At 43.5% G+C, this 16,642-nt stretch overlaps 1 protein-coding gene across 1 annotated transcript in view; it reads left to right on the top strand.

Moving 5' to 3' along the window:
• MTHFD1L (methylenetetrahydrofolate dehydrogenase (NADP+ dependent) 1 like) overlaps positions 1–8,682 on the top strand; it is a 194,981-nt gene extending 186,299 nt beyond the window's left edge. Inside the window, exon 28 of the mRNA XM_007458769.1 lies at positions 8,593–8,682. Coding sequence (XP_007458831.1) covers positions 8,593–8,682 — 90 coding nt within the window. The remainder of the gene's footprint in view (positions 1–8,592) is intronic.
• Positions 8,683–16,642: the final 7,960 nt, after the last annotated feature.

The raw sequence follows: 16,642 nt of genomic DNA, 5'->3' as shown, positions 1-16,642 counted from the left end.
CCCCCCCGCCCCGTCCCAGGCTCCCCCAGACCACTCCTTTGCCTCTGTCCCAAGAGAGCCATAAAGGGGACATTAAAATAATGGATACAGTTTCCCTCTGTCTTGTTCTGTTTTCCTGCTGCTGAAGCAGCTTATTATCTTTGGGGAGGAGTTTTGCCGGGGCTGGAGGAGGGGCGGGGGCAAGAAAAGGGAAATGCTAAATTACATGGGCGGCTGTGTCTTCCCTAACAAGCTTCTCCGTGGAGAAAAGGACGAGCTCAGCTAAGTAAAGGCAGTTTTCCTGACCCCCCACCCCGCCCGCCTACTTCTCTTCCCTTCCCCTTCATCTTCTCTCTTCCAGGAGTTACAGAATAATGACTTAATTGCTAATAGGACCTTGGGATAAAACGCACGCCCAGAACATCACAGTTCATTTTCAGAAGATGAGCTTCTCAGAAACCAGAATTTGATTGCTTGATATTGAGTTTCCAAACAATGAAACGTTATAGAATTGGTTTGTTTTGCCAAGGCTGGCGGGGTTCTCCTGGCATGCCACCTGTCCATCGAAAGGCTGGAGAGGAAACACTGCAAAAGTTCAAGCAGAGAGGAGCAGTGTGTAAAGAATTGAATTTGTGCTTCTGCTCTTCACAGCATCTTCTCTGGCCTACACAGAAAGAGTAACCCCCTCTTCCTAAAGACTGAACTCAGTTTAAAATCATACTTGTTTTTAGCTCATCACACTTCTGAAGGTTTCTCTCTTAAAATAGCATTTGTCATCAGTCAGAGGCCCCTGATTACTTGATACTTAGGTCTTGGTTATTGGGTGTAGCACCAGATTTGATTGTCATTAGTAGGAACAACAGAAAAGGGGCTCTTTTAAATTGTTTATAGAGCAGGAAAAATTAGGGGGAAATCTCAAAACTAATGAATCCTTTTTTCTTATAAAAGAAACATAATAATTATTCACAGTTCAGATTTGTTTTCAAGTCTCCTTTTTCTGTTTCTAGCATAAATAACAGCATATAGACAATTATAGTTGTACCTTGCATAATAAAATAACAATTGTATCCATTGTGTATTACACACTAAACTAGGGTCCTTTCTTACTTTATCCCATTTTAATTTTGAAATAGAGCCTATAACATAGATCTGTTTATATTCATAGTGTATTTCCAGGTACAGAACCAAGACTCAGTGATGTAACTTACCCAGGTCCACAGGCAGTACAGGAACGGGGCCCTTCCCCTCACCTCTCAGAGCCACCTGGGTTACTGCTGCCCGTCAGACTTTGGTTACCTCTTTCAGCCTTTGTGCTCGACGTTCCCATTCCTAATTGGTCCAGGGAAAGTCACACAACTGTCTTGAGGCCACTTCCACACCTCTCAGCGGGGCTACGCAGACCTCTCCCACCTCACCTGTCTCACAGGGCTGTTGGCAGCCTCAGCTGTGGTCCTTATGGTGAAATGAGGAGAGATGGGGAAGAATCTCCACCGCTCCCCAATGGAAATGGAAGAGTGAGATGTGAACAGTGTAATACCTGTGTAGATATGACCTTTATCTATCATTTTGGCAATGGATAAGAGCAAAGCATATGATGGATGAATAAGAACAAAGTAAGTGAGAGAGGAACCAATTGGTTGATAAACAGTAGCAATGTTTAACAGTCATAAGGTATTATTTACTCACTGCTGACTACTGTGACTAAGATGTAATTTGGAAAGATACCACCCCGGGTGTAAGCTGTGTAACATTTTCTTGCATAAATATTAAAGTTTAAAAGGAATCAAGACTAAAATTGTAAAGTCAATGTATTTGCTTTACAAATTCATGTAAATTTATTTACACAAATATTGTAGCTGAAATCTCAGTAGTTTGATAGGACGTGTATTCCCATTGCAGAGGCAGCTCATAACATTTGTTTGTGCAGTTGTGGCACACATGTTGCCACCGAGGGGCAGCGACACTAAATGCCATGATGTAAGGGAGGCAGTGGCAGTAGGGTTCAGTGGTTAGAGCTAGGACTTTGGGGTCACACTGTCTGCTTTTGAATTCCAGCTCAACCAGCTGTTAGCCATGCGATTTGTGTTATTATGCTCTTCCTCGTCTTGTTTTCCTAATCTGCAAATTGGGGATAATGAAACTGTAATAACATGCACCTTGTGGAATTGTTGGAATTAAATGAGATGCAGAGCATGGAAAGCACTTAGCAGAGTCCCAGAGGTACTACCACTGGGAACCAAACTATTGTTTTGAAAACTGGTAAATAAAGGAAAGGAATCAGGGGGAAAAAAAATGAGTCACTGAAGAGGACGTTCTTTCTCGGACTGGATATCACAGGGTGTGGCTATGATGTGGCCTGGAGCTGCCCACACAGAGAAGAAAGCCTGGGGATGAAGCCAACACCAAGAGGACAATAGAGAGAAGCCCTGGGGCTGCATTATGCCACCTCTGGTCTTCCAGGCACGGAAACAGGAAGGACAGCATCTTACTGAGCAAGCCAGCATGGGGCTTTCCTGGCAAGCATAGTTGAAAGCTGACTAAGGATACCGTCCTTAAAATCAGAACAAAAAAAGAAAAATAAATTATTTGGTGGGGGAAAGATGCACTCAAATGCCGAGTGGTCTTTGAACTGAAAGCTCTTAGTCCGCTGTAATATTTGAGATGCATGAAACGTGCTGAACTTCTTTGTTTCCTTTGTCAACATCCAGTAGGTCAGACGCCCTGCTCGCATTTATTTTTCTTTTCTTCTAAGGAACTCTCCCTAATCTCTCATTTTCCAAAAGGCAGGGCGCATTGACTTTACAGTTGATCCTTGAAGAACAGGGGTTAGAACAGGGCGGGTCCACTTCTATACAGATTTTTTTTCAATCTAAAACCTCGGCTACCAAGGGCCAACTATAAATCATCCTTGGATTGTCAACCCTGCTGGGTATCAGTGCCCCTAACCCCACGTGGTTCAAGGGTCAACTGTGGAATGTGTTGGCAACAACTCTTCCTGGGTCTCCCCACTCCGGCCACATTCCTTTGTTTAGAAATTACCCCAGTTGCCTCTTTTAAGTTTTACTCTCCCTGAGAATCAGATTTCAGAATTGTACGTGTGGAATTTTCCAGTTTCTGTACGTAACTACATACATACATGTTACATAGTCACATGGCTTATATAAGAATAGAAAATTTCTTGGGAGTTTGCACAAGACATTGTTTACAGGGGTCACCTCCAGGAAACAGTATTAGGAGAGCAAGACTTGGCTTTTTATTTCTATTATGTATTACTTCTCAGTTGAAAGTATTTTCTTTCTGAAAGTGTATTTTGTTGAAAGTAACTTTTTCTAACTAATGGAAAAGTTAGTTTGGAACAGGCTTCTTACCACTAAGAGTTATAGTTTGCTTTACAAAAGAAGAGAGAAATAACTGTACTTGCTCAGTCTTTTATTCAACGCCATTGAAATAAATTGGAATAGTCGGAGCTCTGTAATACTGGTCCAAGATGTGAGCACGATATAGTCGTCTTTATAGTGATTGAACTTGACTTCCATCTTCGAAAGTCAGACGTTAAGAATTTATTATGTTCATGCTTTTTATATGAAAAGCAAAGAATGAAAAAGTTTTTTTTTAACTAAAAAGTAAAAAGTGACTCGACTCAAATGATCTACTTAATGGTCCGTCCCTTTGGAAGCAGGGACCAGGTCCTGGTCACCTTGGTATCCCCATAGTGAGTGCTCAGCCAAGGACTGTGGGTTGAATAAAGCCTTACTGTCCTTTTGCACAGGAACAGGCACTCGCTGGCCACCAGGAAAGATAACAGGCACTCTGATAGGACACGCCCCCAGGCACCCAGAGCATCCCTGGCAGTCACGGGCCGTGCCGGTGAATGTTACCTGACCCAGAAAGAAATCCCAGAGCCTCCATCACCACTAAGTCAAGCAAGTGGAATCCCAGTGGTAGCAGCACTGTTTTCATTATCATGATTTTTTTTTTTTTTTTTTTTTTTTGCGGTACGCGGGCCTCTCACTGTTGTGGCCTCTCCCGTTGCGGAGCACAGGCCCCGGACGCGCAGGCTCAGCGGCCGTGGCTCACGGGCCCAGCCGCTCCGCGGCATGTGGGACCTTCCCGGACCGGGGCACGAACCCGTGTCCCCCGCATGGACAGGCGGACTCTCAACCACTGCGCCACGAGGGAAGCCTTATCATGATTTTTAATACTTCTCTTCTTTCCTTTCACTTGATGTTTATACCGGCCATTTTTCCTCTTGCATCATCTTAGTTTAATTATCTGAATGACCATTAGATGTAAACAGTTCTGTCCCTCATGTCCAAAGAAGAGGGAGAAGAGAAGAGACAAAAAATCCAGTCCTCGAGCAGTTTTCTGTTTGTTTCCTAATTCTCTAATCATCCTCCGTATTACTCATCTGTTTAAAAAGATATTTATTGCAGGCCTAATATTGCCAGGCACTGTACTTATAATTCAGAAAATACTTTTGCTCAACAGTTTAAATGTTTGAGTTATTATTTCATCAAAAAGAATCTTTTTATTTAAATTACATCATCGTGTAGTTAACCATTGTAGTCTCTTTGGTTGTTCTTTTTTTTTTGGCTGTGTTGGGTCTTAGTTGCGGTATGCAGGATCTTCGTTGCGGTGCACGGGCTCTTCCTTGCAGCACTCGGGCTTCTCTCTAGTTGTGGTGTGCGGGTTTTCTCTCTCTAGTTGCGGCACGCAGGCTCCAGGGCTTGTGGGCTCTGTAGTGTGGCACACGAGCGTAGTTGCCCCACGGCATATGGGATCTTAGTTCCCTGACCAGGGATCGAACCAGCATCCCCTGCATTGGAAGGGGCATTCTTTACCACTGGGCCACCAGGGAAGTCCCTTTTTTGGTTGTTCTTAAATTTTTGGAACAAGATGATGGGTGTTCGGCCATATTGGTGGAGGAAAGAAATGTATAGAAGGGATTCCCTTTCAGGTCATGAACTGAAGGAATAGTGAGTTCAAATGCTTATTTCTTTTCTGAATTACAACAGATCTGGATGATTTATCCAGTAGGAAAAAGCAGTAGATTTAAGGAGAAGTCAGAAAAGAAATTATTTCACAAACACAACAAAATTAACTACAACGATATTTTGGTTAAGTGGTAAGTATGATACTATCACTTTATGAAACAGATTTTTAGGTAATTTTCCTACTCATTCTAAGAGTGTTTTACTCTTACTTCTGAATGACAGGTTTTAGGTGTATGAATGTTTTCTCTTTGCTGGTGTTAATGAACGTTTATAAAGGCTATTCCTATAACTCGTCGTTTCTCCAAAATAAGCTTAACCCGAAATCAAAGATTTGGAAGATTCATTGTAGTTAAAACTAGGGGCGTGAAGGGCAAAAAAGCCCATGCTTTTCAGCCTTTGTAAAAGAATCCATTAATGCAGCATGACAAGTGAGTACGATTTAGTGGCGCCTCATTATTTTAAGCAGGACGCCTTCTTCAAGGGCACACAAATAAGTCAACATAGATCACCACTGACCCCAGGCGTGGGTCCAGAGAGGTCACCTCCCAAGGGCTGTCCGAATTCTTCTTTCCTGTAGTGCTCTGCTGACTCTTGTCTGGGGGCTCCAGTCCTTTGGTAACAGTGTTTTTTATTGGGAGAGAATCTGATGCGAATGTGTAAGGTCTTGTTAACATAATTCCGTACTGTGTCTGCTCAGCAGGACTTTTATTTTAAACATAGATGGACTGGAGTTGGCTTTGTCTCCAGGGCTGGGAGTCCCCCAGCTCTGCACACTCCACATGCTTCCTGGTCAGTTGTTGCTCATCCCGAATAAGTAGGGATTCTTGATTCTTGAAAGTGACGATTGCATCACTGGAAGGGAACATGGGAGTCTTCTGATTGATCTTATTTTTCCTCCCATTTGAGAGAAGTAAGTTGAAAATAGAGGAAAGACATTTCATACTTCCTGGCATTGAATAATATTTTGGCTACTTAGAAAAGCTCCCAGTTTTGTGACAGTATCAGAATGACCCAAAGATGCATGCGCTGAGTCACTGCAGCCTGTGGTTCAGCTCCAGGAAGCGTGCGAATCACACTGCCTTTGTCGGTCTTGGTCTTGCACCAGCTAAAAGTGAACGGTGGAAAGCTGAATTTTCATGTCTGTTAAAAAAAAGCTTGTAAACAAGCAGGCAGTGCAATTGTGTTATCCACAATAGAAGCTTCCATTATAACTTTGCTCAGATGAACCCAAATGCACTGCCCTCGGGGTTCTTCCTGGGTTTTCTCACCTCGTGTGGATTTAGATATGATCTGCCTCAGACTGAATTCTGCCCTGGAATGAATAGTGTTGCAGCCTCAGAAGCAGCAGCAAAGTCTGGGTAGCATCCTCACCCAGGTACCTTCGACCTAGAGAGTTATTTTAAATTAGAGACGGAGCAGCTTCGCTGTGGCTGAATGCGGTCACTCGTTCCTTAAACTACAAAACGCTGGTTCCTTTTTCCAAATCCATATCCCCACACAGATTATAAAGGCATCTGAAAATGCTCATGTCAGAGTGCAGTTAGGTAGGAAAATTGTTGTAGAGTAACTGGTATGAGTTTTGTAGCCCAGGAAACTGGAAAAAATATGAACAGTTCCCACCAACGTCCTTTGTGTTTGATGTTTCGGTGCTAAAACATTAAGCGTGGGTTTCTTTCTGGGGTCTCCTAGGAGCAGCGGCTGTAGTAACCAGAGAAAAATGTTACCCCCCTGCTAGGAACAGAAACCTCAGGAGGAGAGGTAGCCATCCACATACCTAAAGTTTTAAAGTACAGGAAATCCCCACCTACGAGCAGGTTGTGCGCCAGAACTTTATTTGTAGTTCATTGCTCGAAACCCAGAGCACATTTTCCTGAAGACATGCTATCGGTGGTGCCTGTATTCCAGGCAGGCCTCAGAAGCCTTTTTAGCCCATAATATACTAAAGGGCAATCCTGTGCAATCAGCAAGACAGGAGCTGGCCACCGTATATCACAGTGTTTATGTGTCCGGCCACGTGGACCTACCTCACTCACACTCTCATAGCCCAGGTGGTTATGAGGCCGCAGGTGCACGGGTTTCCTCCTCAACCTGGAGCTAGGGCCGGGAAGAAGTAACAGCACTTGGTCAGGGGTGAAAGGGCTTTCCTCTCCCCTTCCTCCCCAGCACCTCACCCCCTTCCCCAGGAGCTCCCTTTCCCGGGGCTAAAGGGAGTGGGGGGAGGCATCCTAGGCCATATTGACTAAGCCGGGGCTTCTCAGATGGAGACGTGCACACAGATCTCCTGGGGATGTGCTGAAATTGCAGATTCTGATTCAGCGGGCCGCAGGTGGGCCCTGAGATCCTGAGTTTCCCACAAGCTCCTGGGTGATACCGATGCCCCTGGTCCACAGACCCCAGTCTGAGTAGCGAGAGTCTGTCAGCATCATAGGGGGGAAGAGTGGGCGTCAGAGAAATCCTGTCCCTACAAAAAAGGACCTTGAGAGTGCGAGACCGGAGATCTGTGACAGGCCTTATCTGGGTTCCTTTGGTGTTGAGAACTTCCAGCCTGGAGAGAAGTGGGAATACTAAAATCGATAAAGAGCAGCTCATCCAAAATCCTCACACTCCCGGTTCTAGACCCGTGTTTAGTGTGTCAGCATCACCAGGGGAAACCGGCCAGCTTCCCCAGCTCGTCACCGGGGGTCTCTGGTGCAGGTGGACAAAGCGTTTTGTGCAAAACCGATCTAGACACAGTGCAGCAAAGCAGTGAGAAGCACAGGCCTGGTTTTAATTCTGTCTCCACCACTGACCAGCTGTGTATCCTTGAGCCCATGCCTTTGTGCCTAAATGTCTTCTGTCCTCATCAGTAAAGTGAGGCTAAAATGAGTGCCCACCTCTAAGGGTGATGGGGAACTCAAGTTACTATCTATGTAAAATTCTGAGTATAGAGTGCCCAAACGGTGGTGGAGGCAGCAGTGTTGATGGTGGTTATATGAGTAATTTGAGATTACAAACATGGAGTCCAATTTCCCATTTTGCTGTTTATTACCTGTGTGGCCTTGGGCAAATGACTTAACACCTCTAAACCTCCATTTCCTTCCTTGTAACATGGAAACGATAAAAGTACCTACCTCATTGAGTTTGGGGGACGATGCAAAAAAAAGCATTTACACAGTGCCTAGCACATAGTAAGTTCTCAATAAACAACAGTTACTGCTAGTAAAGTAGGCCAGCTATCTGGAGAATAGGAGTTTTCAAACTGTGCTCCAAGAGTTGAAGATTTTACCGAAATGTGTCCTGGGGGTTGTTCATTATTCATTCCTTCCACACCCACTGTCCCCTTCAGCCAGAGGGGCTTGTCCTTGTTGGGCTTCAGCATTAAGATTTGACTTAGTAAAAAGAGTTTGAAAATCACTGTTTTGGAGCTATGGTATGCTGTGGGACCATGGAGGGATTTAATTTCCTTAAACAAAGATTGGAATAGCAGATGGTGAATTTTAAAAGATACATGTATATATAACCCAGAGTTACATGAGGCCGAATTGAATTATATAGTTAATTTATGTCGTTAGATGTACATTGTCCGGCATGATCCCCTTGCAGCACTGGCTAATATATAATCTTTTGTTCTCTCCCCTAGATGAGCACCATGCCAGGACTGCCGACTCGGCCCTGCTTCTATGACATAGATCTTGATACGGAAACAGAGCAAGTTAAAGGCTTGTTCTAAGTGAGCAGGATTTTCACAGGACTCAATTCAGGTGGGCTATTGTGCTTTTTACTTTTTCTTTCTTTCTTTTTTCCCTAGTACAAATCTCTTTTCGTTTTATTTTGTTTGGTTTTTCTGATATTTATTACAGAAATGGTCTGATAAGTAATTTCCTCACTTGGTTACTGTGAATTCCTACCAGGTTACAGCCATGCCCTGGGTCACTCCTGGGTGTGGATATGCAGTGAGATGGTCAGGTCCTTGGTGTGCCTGGACCCGATTCCAGTGAAAGTCAGTCACACCGTCTCTGAATATAGATTTGTTTTAAGGCATCTCTTGCTATAACAAAGGAGCCCTGTAAATTCATTATTCTTTTTCGAGAATTAAAACTAATATCTGCTGTCATTAACTATACCAACTATACCTTCATCCCACGTGTCTCTTGGTACAGAGTTAGAATCATGTGATAGAGGACTCCCAGTATGCTCATTTCCTGGGGCTGCCATAACAGTGTCACAACTGGGCAGCTTAAACAACAGACATTTGTTCTCCCACAGTTCTGGAGGCCAAAAGTCCAAAGTCAGGGTGTCATCCGGGCTATGCACTCTCTGAGATTCTGGCAGAATCCCTCGTGGCCTCTTCCTAACTCCTGGTGGTGCCCATTGATCCTTGACATTCCTCTGTCTCCCTGTGTGTCTCTGTCTTCCTTAAAGGACACCAGTTGCATTGAATTGCGGCCCACCTCATTGACCTCTTCTTAACTTGATTATATCTGCAAAGACCCTATTTCCAGTTAAGGTCACTCTCAGAGGTACTAGGGGTCAGGACTTCAACGTACCTTTTGGGGACACAATCTAACCCATAACACTGTCGCACAACAGGGGGATTGGGCTCTCATACCACTGGAAAGATTCATAGAGATGGGACAGATCGTCTAACTCCAAGGGTCCTGTGAGTCACAGGAAGGACAGGGCAGCAGAAATTAGAGCCCTTGATAATTCAGGGTCTGCGCAGTGTAAGAGGGTTGGGCTTGCCTTGGCGCTGGCTTAGGCGGCCCACAGCGGGGGGCCTTTGGTCTCATTCACGTCTGTGTCTCGGTCCTGCAGCCGCAGGCACACCTGCTGGCTTCTGTCCTAGCTTCCCATCAAGAAGAAAAAGGACCCCACCCCCACCCCTGGCAACCCTCCTCCCTGGGAAACTCCCAATCCGAAGTCTCAGAGGCTTGGAGCTGCTTTCCCCCGTCCCATATATCAGACAATTCCTCACCATATTCTCGAGACGCATTCCTTCCCCATAAACACCCCCATTCCTTCTTCCTACTGCCTCCTGTTCCGGTTCCTTAGCCCAGCACCCGTCCCTCTTGCCAGTATATTCTGGGCCTTCCAGATGAGCTTGCTTGACCTAAAGACCCTTCTTTCCGATTGTCTCTGAGTTACGCCCTAAGCTAAGCACACAGGACTCTCACATTTGTCTGTTTGACTATCAGTAGTGAACATGGGGAGATTTTTTTTTTTTTTTTTTTGCAAGTCTTTGTTACTAAAACACTGAAGACTTAGGCTATGATGAGAAAGGTAAGAGACACATTAATACAAGTTGTGGGATTGTTTGGTTTGGGTTGTGTGTGTGGTGTTTGGTGTTGTTTGTATGCGTTTTTTGCTGATGAGTGGGAGCTGTATTTAGTTTTAACCACAGTCACATTTCAAATCTTTTGTCATGTCTGAAAAAGAAAACTCCAGAAAACGAACTAACGGAGACTAATTTAACAGAGAAGCCCATAAACTGGAGCTTTGATGACAGTTATTTGGGTCTTTTGAGATGACTGTGCATGTGTATGTGTGTGTGAATGTCTTGGGTTTCCCAGCCAGGCCTTGGGAAAATCACAATATCATTCCTCTTAAACTTTCAGTTGACCCCTGTCCAGACTAATTTCCCTTGTCATGTCAACCCATTATGCTACATTTCTGCCACTTGTCATTTTTCTCCAGAACAAGTGTGTGTAATTCTGTCATCTCTCTCAGATAGATGAGTATTTTTCCAGCCTTTTGGTCCATTTTTATTTGCTCTCCAAATAGGTCATATAAATGCGTTTATGCCTTAATTATTGCAGTTGGGGCTCAGGTAATGCCAGGTGGCGTGTCCTTAGCTTTACCAGTACCTACATCTAAATCCTTGTGTTCAAGTTCTCTGACAAGTATCCCTCTGGACTTTGTTCAAAGACTGAGCAGGGGGACCTTCCTGGCGGTCCAGTGGTTGAGACTGCACGCTTCCACTGCAGGGGGCACGGGTCCGATCCCTGGTCGGGGAACTAAGGTCCCGCATGTTGCGGGGTGTGGCCAAAAACAAGAGAGAATTAAAAACAAAAACAAAGACTGAGCAGGGGTTGGGGGTCAAGACACTTGCCTTTGGGGATTCCCTCCAGTGGGCCAGGCACTGTGCTAAGCATCTCTCGTGGGCAGTCACTGCACCCCTTGCAGGCAGGTGTTGTCCTGTCCCCTGTGGTCACAAGAGGGGGTAGCTGAGGGATGGCCCTGATCCACCAGATAGCAGAGGAATGATAGTGCCTTTCCACTACTCAACCCTGCCTCTCGTTCCATAGCTGTAGCAGGAAATGCTTTGCCATCCCTGGTCACATGTCATGCTGGCCTCAGATTTCAGAACTGCGGAAACTCTGGCCCAGAGACATCAACAACTTGCCTGAGTTGCACAGCTGATAAGTACAAAAGCCAAGACTCAACCCAGATCTGCTTACTCTCAGTCACACCCCATCCCTTCTGCCCCAAACCAAAAGATTTTCACGGGGTAAATGAACCTTGGCCCATTCTGGAAGATGATAACCAGCTCTTTGAACAGACCCATAATTTGGGGATAACCGGATGATTTTTTTTAATAACAAAAGATAATTGAGTATTAAAAGCTATGACTTTGTCAAAATTCTTTTCAGTCAGACTATACTAGAGCTATCTCTTACTTAAGTCTCTCATTGAATGTCATTTTCCCACTCAATTATCCAGGGTTCTTTCTTCTGTGTGAATTGTCAAACCTTGTTCTAGGCTTGGTAGGCAGTGTTTCAAAACCCATCACTTGACCCTCCTTGAATAATCGCAAACCATCCAGTGCTGTAAGAGAAAACCACTGTACAAAGCAAACATTCCCTCTCGGGTATCCTTCAGAATAATAATCCCGCAGACATTCTTCCTGCTTCCTGTCCCCTCTCACATACGGCAGGCAGGGACCACTCCTACTAACAGTCACAGGTCTGTGGCTATTAAAAATGCATAAAATACAAATGTTAAAGCTTGGATGATAGCTCGGACAGATTTGACCATCAGGAGAGGAAATGTCTGGTGGGCTGCTTGGCTCACATCGTGGTCAGAGTCCAGCTGTTTCTCTGGACTCAGCTGCAGGGCGTCACTCTCCTTACTCCTTGCAGAATGTGTTGCAGACGTGACGTGTCCCACATGGAAGAAGCCACTCGGTTGAGGGCTGCTGTCTTTCCTTCCGCTTCCTCACCTTCCCTGCTTATCTCACCCTCTAGGAAACGGTGTGAGACAATATGAGCGGGAGGTGCCAGGAAATCACCAGAATTTGAGCTCTTGCTTCTTTTTTCCAAAGCTTCCCTGTCGTGCTTTCACTATTGTTAGACTAAGGGCATGATTCATTCTTTTGGATGTTACCAAATAGAAGTAATTAAAATGAGTTGTTTGTCCCAGTGAAACTGATCCTGTGACATTACTGGTCAGTCTTTTGTTTGAAGATGATTGGATTTGGAGGTTTCATTCCCCCCCTCCCGTTGGGTTTCTCATTTTGAAGCTTCATCATATTTCTGGGCCTTGGCAGGATTCAAATGAACTCAAGAAAGCCTGGCAGATTTCCTGAAGGATTCAGATACTCCCTTACTTTGTTCTGATGTGCAAAGTTGTGGTTACTAGGGAATCAAATTGACTCTGGCCCTGCTATAGTTGTTTTTCTTGAATTGCACACGCAAAAAGGAGTATAATACCAGCTCATTTCTTCCCTAAACTTTCTTTCGAGCCGAAATTTTCAGTGATATTTAATAATTATAAATTAATCTCCAGACGCTGCTTGTGGACAGAGCCTCTTATCCCCAGGTTGTAAACCACAGAGTTTCAGGGTTTCCTGGGGGAGCTCCAGGGCTTTCTGATTTTAATTTTGAAACTCTGTCTTTTCAAGAAGCAGCTCAAAACTTGATCATCACCGTTGTGCTTCAAGAAAAAGTCCTCAGTTCCTCACCCCAAGCTGTCCTTGGGACAGAGGGAGCCCCCCTTTTCCCACTCCCAGGCAGGAGCCAAAATAGGCTGGAAGCCCAAGCTACTTAAATAAACGATCGTGATAATTAAATCTAAAATGGAATCTTTAACATCTCTAAAAGATGGTGATAATTAAATCTCCGTTATCTAACTAAAATGGAATGTTTTGAGGCTTAACGGTTGTGAAATTCTTAATTAATTCCCTTTTAAAAGAAACTTCCCAGGAGGCAGTGGATCTAATCATCTTTTACTTTTTTTTTTTAATAAAGCAAGAAAAATAATATTTCATCGAACTCTGGAAAAATATGATTTTTCTAATAACTCTAAATTTACACATGGTTAATATAATATATAAGAAATTATAGGTCAATGAGAAAAGCTTGGATGCGCTTTTGGAAAAGCTTGGAGAAAAGCTTCAGTTATGTCATTAGTTATAATCTACCAGTTGGTTTGAAAAAATTAGAACTTGCAAGGTAAGGTGAAAGTTCTAACCAAATGCTATGAACTTGAAATTTTCTCCATTTTGCAGAAGCCAGTTTTTATCAGACATTCAAACGGGTTAATAAGCACCCAGTGACTTTCATACAGCTTCACTAATAAGAGGAATAAATAGACTTACTTCTCCTCAATTCAAAAGCAAATCTCAAAAAAAAAAAAATTCATGATACAAATGATTCTAAATTATTCACTTTTCAGGTTTTAAAAAAGTTGTCAAAATATGTCACCATCAACTTTACAAATACTACTGAGGTTGACTTCGTTTTTACTTTAAAGTCACTTTCAGGGGCTTCCCTGGTGACACAGTGGTTAAGAATCTGCCTGCCAATGCAGGGGGCACGGGTTCGAGCCCTGGTCTGGGACAATCCCACATGCCACGGAGTAACGAAGCCTGCGAGCCACAACTACTGAAGCCGACACGCCTAGAGCCCATGCTCTGCCACAAGAGAAGCCACCACAATGAAAAGCCCACGCACCGCAATGAAGAGAGTAGCACCCGCTCACCGCAACTAGAGAAAGCCCATGCGCAGCACTGAACACCCAACGCAGCCAAAAATAAAAAAATAAATAAATTTATAATAAAGTCACTTTGGTAGCGTATTTAACTTTAACCTCTGTTATTCAACAGTGGGAACCAAAACAAGATGGTTGTCAGCAAAGGGAAGCCAAGAACCAAGTGCCATTACCAATAATTAACCTAAGGGTAAATACAATGAAATTGTCTTAGTTTAATAAATAGGAGAGAACTCCCCTCATGGGTGTGTGTGTGTGTGTGTGTGTGTTTTATCCCCATGGCTGCTATAGCAAATCACTTGGTGGTTTAAAATACCAGAAATTGATTCTTTCACAGTTCTAGAGGCTAGAAGTCTGAAATCAGTATTAGCAGGCTGAAATCAAGGTGCCAGCAGGCCACACTCCCTCCAGAAGCTCCAGGGGAGAATCCTTTCCTTGCCCTCTCCAGATTCTAGCTGCTGCCAGCAGCCCTTGACTTGTGGCCACGTCACTCCAGTCTCTGCCTCTGGTCATTCACGTTGCCTGGGCACTTTGTAATTTTTTATTATTCACATACCATGATTGGATGTCTTATATATTTTATCTTCCAAAAGATTTAACACTAAATCAAATTTAAAAAAATTTGTCCCCACTGAATAAACAATAAACAACTGATTCATTTGCACCTTCGCTATTGTGTTTCTGATTTTTTTTTAAATTTATATTCAGACTTTCTATACCTTTACCAACCCTTTGAGTTTTCTGAAAATACGGAACCACAGACTCTAAGCCTCTTTAACTATAAAAACTGTTGATACCGAGGTCATGTGGTCAATCCACGGGTCTTCCACCGAGCCCACCCTCGTCTCTCCCACCTTCCCTCCCCAGTAGTCACTGTGCCTCGTATCTAGGGTCACCAGAGCCACCGACAGGAGGCTGGCGCGTCACTGAGAGGAGGGGCAAGGTCTGCACCAGGCAGACCTCCCTTCCTAACATCAAAGATGTTTTCTTTTTGTTAATGTTTACTATGCTTGCGATGCTTCTGTTTTCTGTTTACTTCCCTGATTTGAACCAGACATCAGGGGAGTATTTGAAACTCCTAGTCCCCTGCCTTAGTCACCGTCTTCTGTTCTGAAGCTAATAAAGCATCCCTTCTGGCTCCAGACCCTGCCCTCATCCGTGGGAGGCTGGCTCACTGTATTCCAGCCGAGTTTGAACTCTTGGCCGAGTAGATAAATTCCTCCTTGTATAAATTCAGATCAAAGGCCAAGTGCTTGTATTTTACATTTCTCCTGATGAATTTTTTTTGTTGTTTTTTGGTACTTAGGTGTTTTGTTTGCTTTTTTCTTTTTAAAATGTAGTTTGATCACTTCTTTTTCTAAAGAGATTGCAGAATTCACAGTGACAGAGAGTCTTAGTATCCTTTGCGGGAAAACAACAAAGCTTTAACAATAATAAGAAATTCCAGATTCACTCACTTCCATTCTTGTCCTAAATGCATTTTTCAGACCTTGCTCTCTGTGTCTGCTATAAAAGAGAAACTGAAATCCAAGGCAACAGTCTTGCTAATCTAAAATCCTGGATGTTCTCACTTGACAGGATCCTGGAAACTTGTAGATTCCAAATTTAGAAGTCATGGAATTTCAGCCACAGTCCCCAAGCAAAATCTTTTAGGAAATTCAGAACTGCTGCTGCCGTGTCCATGCTGGCTCGGTCCCAAATGGTGCAGAATCGGATTCTCCACTGCTCATAAGTAAAAAGATTCCAAGCAATGATCCCAGCCTTGTCTTGTGAATAGAATCACTTGTCTGCTCTTATATTTTCTTGTGGTCTCCAACTTTAGAGCTATAATATATGAACAGTTTGACACCAGAGGGAAAAAGCTGTTCTTAAACCACTGAAATATTTTTTTTTCCTGTTTTTCAGGCTGCACAAACACAAACTACTCCTTGCCTTTTTGCTGCAGTTGGAGAAGAAAGTGAATTTGAAATATGCTCTTACGCAATGCTGGGGAAATGGTGAAATAGGCCAAAGATTTATTCTTCCTTCAAGATGAATTCTGTTTGTAACAGAGTGTAGTGTTCAGGAAAAGGACCTCCAAGTCTGAAAGAAACTAATTTATTTTCTGTTTCTGCAGAGTTTACATTATTTCCCACTGCTTACACTTTAGAATGTTTATTTTATGGGGACTGGGGGATTAAAAGAGAGTGAACTAAAAGGTAACATTTTCCACGATGGAGTTTTCTATTTTGTCTTTGAACTGAAAATAAACATGTATGTAGAAAACCAACCAGCAAGCTTTCAGTGCCAGATAAGACTGCTGACTGCTCTCTAGAGGTAGCTTTTCATGGTGGGGTTGTTACCTGACACTGATTTCCTGGAAAACTGTGAATGCAACGAGAGCTTTATAAACATAACAAGGAAAAAATAACAGACAGAAATATCAGGTCAGTTGTGAAATCTTCTGACTGCTGGGAAGTGGTAATATCCTTTGGAACAAAATACATTTTATATCCAGAACTACTTTTCAGTGCCAGGGAAGTTTACATCACTTACCTAGAAACTGATGGGTTTATGCTAGTTTCTTCCACTGATGAATGAATCTCAATGGCCATTAAGCTCTCGCAGGCCCATAGGGCAAGAGAAGTGACCCTTAAAGGTCGGGTGTTTGGCAAATGTTTTTTCATTTTTCCAGCCCTTAAATTGTTCCTGACCCTCTCTTG

The sequence above is a fragment of the Lipotes vexillifer genome, unplaced genomic scaffold (assembly GCF_000442215.2).
Source record: "Lipotes vexillifer unplaced genomic scaffold, Lipotes_vexillifer_v1.1 scaffold639, whole genome shotgun sequence".
Classification (NCBI taxonomy): Eukaryota; Metazoa; Chordata; class Mammalia; order Artiodactyla; family Lipotidae; genus Lipotes; species Lipotes vexillifer.
This window is presented reverse-complemented; position numbering and strand designations above follow the sequence as displayed.